Raw genomic sequence first — 2,725 nt, forward strand, 5'->3', positions numbered from 1 at the left:
TTATCCCACAGTGTCACACCAGGAGTCCTTACTGTACATTAGTAGTCTAAAATATATATCGCTAATCTGCTTTCCCTATTAAAAAACTAGCAGAAGTAGCAATATTAATTTCTGATGAAATAGAATTTAAGGCAAAAAACAGAATAAGAGACAAAGAATGACAATAACTCATAATTAAAGAGTCAATTGAACCAAAGGATATAACCATAATATATAGTTATGCTCCCAATGAAAAAGCCTCAACATACATAAATCAAACTTTAACAGATCTTAAGAAATAAACAATTCTACAATAATAGTGGGGTGGTGGTTTTGTGCCATGAAAGCACTTCCAACTCAAAACTTCATCTTTCTCCTGCAGAACCACTGAGAAGCCATCTTAGATACAGTTATTGGTCTTTCAATGTGCGGAAGCAGAAAAGTGATAAGAATTGAAGATTGTTGAATAAATTAGTCCAATGAACTAACAGAACATTTGCGCATCAGTCTCCAAAATTCTGAGACCAGAGAACAAGATGGTGCCTGCTAACACTACCAACTGCTCTGAAAGAGATCACATACGAAGGTCCCAGATAGAGTAAGAGACAATGTGGAAAAAACTCAAAACTAATTTTTAAAAGACCAGGATTACTAGTCAGAAGCGATTGGAGGAACCTGAGACTATGGCCCTCAACCACCCTTCAGGTCTGGAAAGGAACTCACCCTTGTATCCTAAGTTTCAGTTAAGCAGTGGATAAGTATATAGTAGGGACAACAACACCAGTAAGGTATTCTCACTATGGAATGGTCAATCATTCAAAATCAAAAGGGCAACATTTACGAAAGAACAGTAGCGTTGAGAAGGGATGGAACAGTGGGTAGAAAGGAATTATGAACCACAGGGAGGAAGCGGGATAACTGCTGTTGCATGGAGGGCATTACAATCATTGTGATGAAACAAGGTGTATGATTTGAAGAATCTAAAACTGATGCTCTTGTCTGTAATTCACCACTCAATTCACAATAAAGTTTTTTAAAATGTCTATAGCAGCTTTATTGGTAAGTGCTAATACTCTGAAGCAAGCAAGACCTCTTTCAATAAGTGAATGGATAAATAAACTGTGGTATATACATACAATGGAATACTATTCAGCAGTAGAAGGACATGCGTGACAAAACAGAATCTTAAACATATATTGTTAAGTGACAGCAGTATGAAAAAGGTACATACTGTATTATTCCAACTATATGGCATTCTGGAAAACATGAAACTAGATAGAGAAAGCAAAAAAATATCAGTGATTATCAGGGAGGTAGGAGATACAGAAAGATGACTAGGTGGTAGATATATGACCTTACATGTAGGGGCTTCAGAAAGTCTGTGGAAAAATTCTAGTCTCTTTTCATTACATTTTTTCATGAACTTTTTAAAAGCCTCTTCATATAATTATCAAAGCAAAAGCATTTCACAACACAAAAATGAATTCTAATATAAACTAGGAACTTCAGTTAGTAGATCAATACACTTATCAGTTGTGACAAATGTATCACACTAAAGGAAAACAAAAGGGGAAGCTGTATAAGGGGAGAGGCACCCTGGGTGGTTACTAACCAAAAGGCTGGCAGTTTAGATTCATTCAGCATCATGGATGAAGAAAGACCTGGCAATCTACTACCAACAGATTACAGTCATTGAAAATCCTATGAAACACAGATGGACTCTGAAACATAAGATGCAATCAATTTGAAAGCAACAAATTTGCTTTCTTTTGAATGTGGGAAAAAGGGAATATGAAAGCTCTATCTACTGTCTGTTCAATTATCCTGTCAACCTAAAACTATTCTTCAAAAACGTTTATAAATTAAAGTTAAAAAAAAAAAAAAAGGCTCATAGTGTGATTTTTAAAAAGGAATATGAGCAAGAAAAATAACACTGTTAACACTGTGCAACAATCTCCTCACTCTCACATTGATAAATATGCCTTACTTATACTAAAAACTAACCAAAACAAAGTGAAAAAAGCTACATCCCAAACTGAAAAACGTTGTAATTATTGTTAAGTGCCATCAAGTTAGTCCCAACTCACAGCGACCCTGTCTAGCATTTCTGAGGAGTTTGAAATGCCAGGCTTGTGCTGAACCTACAGTCCAGTGCTGATCTTACAGAACCACACTAGGATAATACTTGCCAAATGACCAAAAATAAACAATTAAATACTTTAATAAAATGATTTTAACCTGAGTGCGGCACTTCCTTGAACTTATGAGACATTCAGTAATCACTGAGGTTGTAGAAAATTCCATCTTTGGAGCAATTCCCTGAGGAAGGAAAGAGAAAATTATTAAACATTTCTATTAAAAATATAAAGACAATTAATGATGAAAACATGAACTAAATAAACACTTTTATTAAGGTTCACTTGTTAGTTTTACATTCTTATTAAAGATAAAGGGAACATTGATGTTCTTAAGTGCCGTCAAGTTGGTTGACTGGTAGCAACTACATAAAGGGTGTCCAAGTGGTTTTTTTTGTTGTTTTTTTTTTTCATTTTCATCTATTTCCCTATCAATTTTTTTTCTAATTTTTACCTACTATATACTATTTGTTGTTGCTAGGTGTTTTCAAGTCCTTTCTGACCTATAGTGAGCTGATGTACAACAGATCTAAACACCATCAGGTCTTGTGTCATCCTCACAATTCCTGATGTGCATGAGCCCATTGCTGTTGCCACTGGGCCAATCCATT

The 2,725-nt window shown here is 35.0% G+C and overlaps 1 protein-coding gene across 2 annotated transcripts in view; it reads right to left on the reverse strand.

The window, feature by feature from the left end:
• Positions 1-2,725, reverse strand: part of LOC102830306 (spermatogenesis-associated protein 6-like) — a 139,462-nt gene that overhangs the window by 102,597 nt on the left and 34,140 nt on the right. For both annotated transcript variants that reach the window (XM_006839739.1, XM_006839740.1), the window contains one exon: positions 2,218-2,298. In XM_006839739.1, coding sequence (XP_006839802.1) covers positions 2,218-2,298 — 81 coding nt within the window. The remainder of the gene's footprint in view (positions 1-2,217; positions 2,299-2,725) is intronic.

This window comes from Chrysochloris asiatica, unplaced genomic scaffold (assembly GCF_000296735.1).
Source record: "Chrysochloris asiatica unplaced genomic scaffold, ChrAsi1.0 scaffold00026, whole genome shotgun sequence".
NCBI classification, from domain to species: domain Eukaryota; kingdom Metazoa; phylum Chordata; class Mammalia; order Afrosoricida; family Chrysochloridae; genus Chrysochloris; species Chrysochloris asiatica.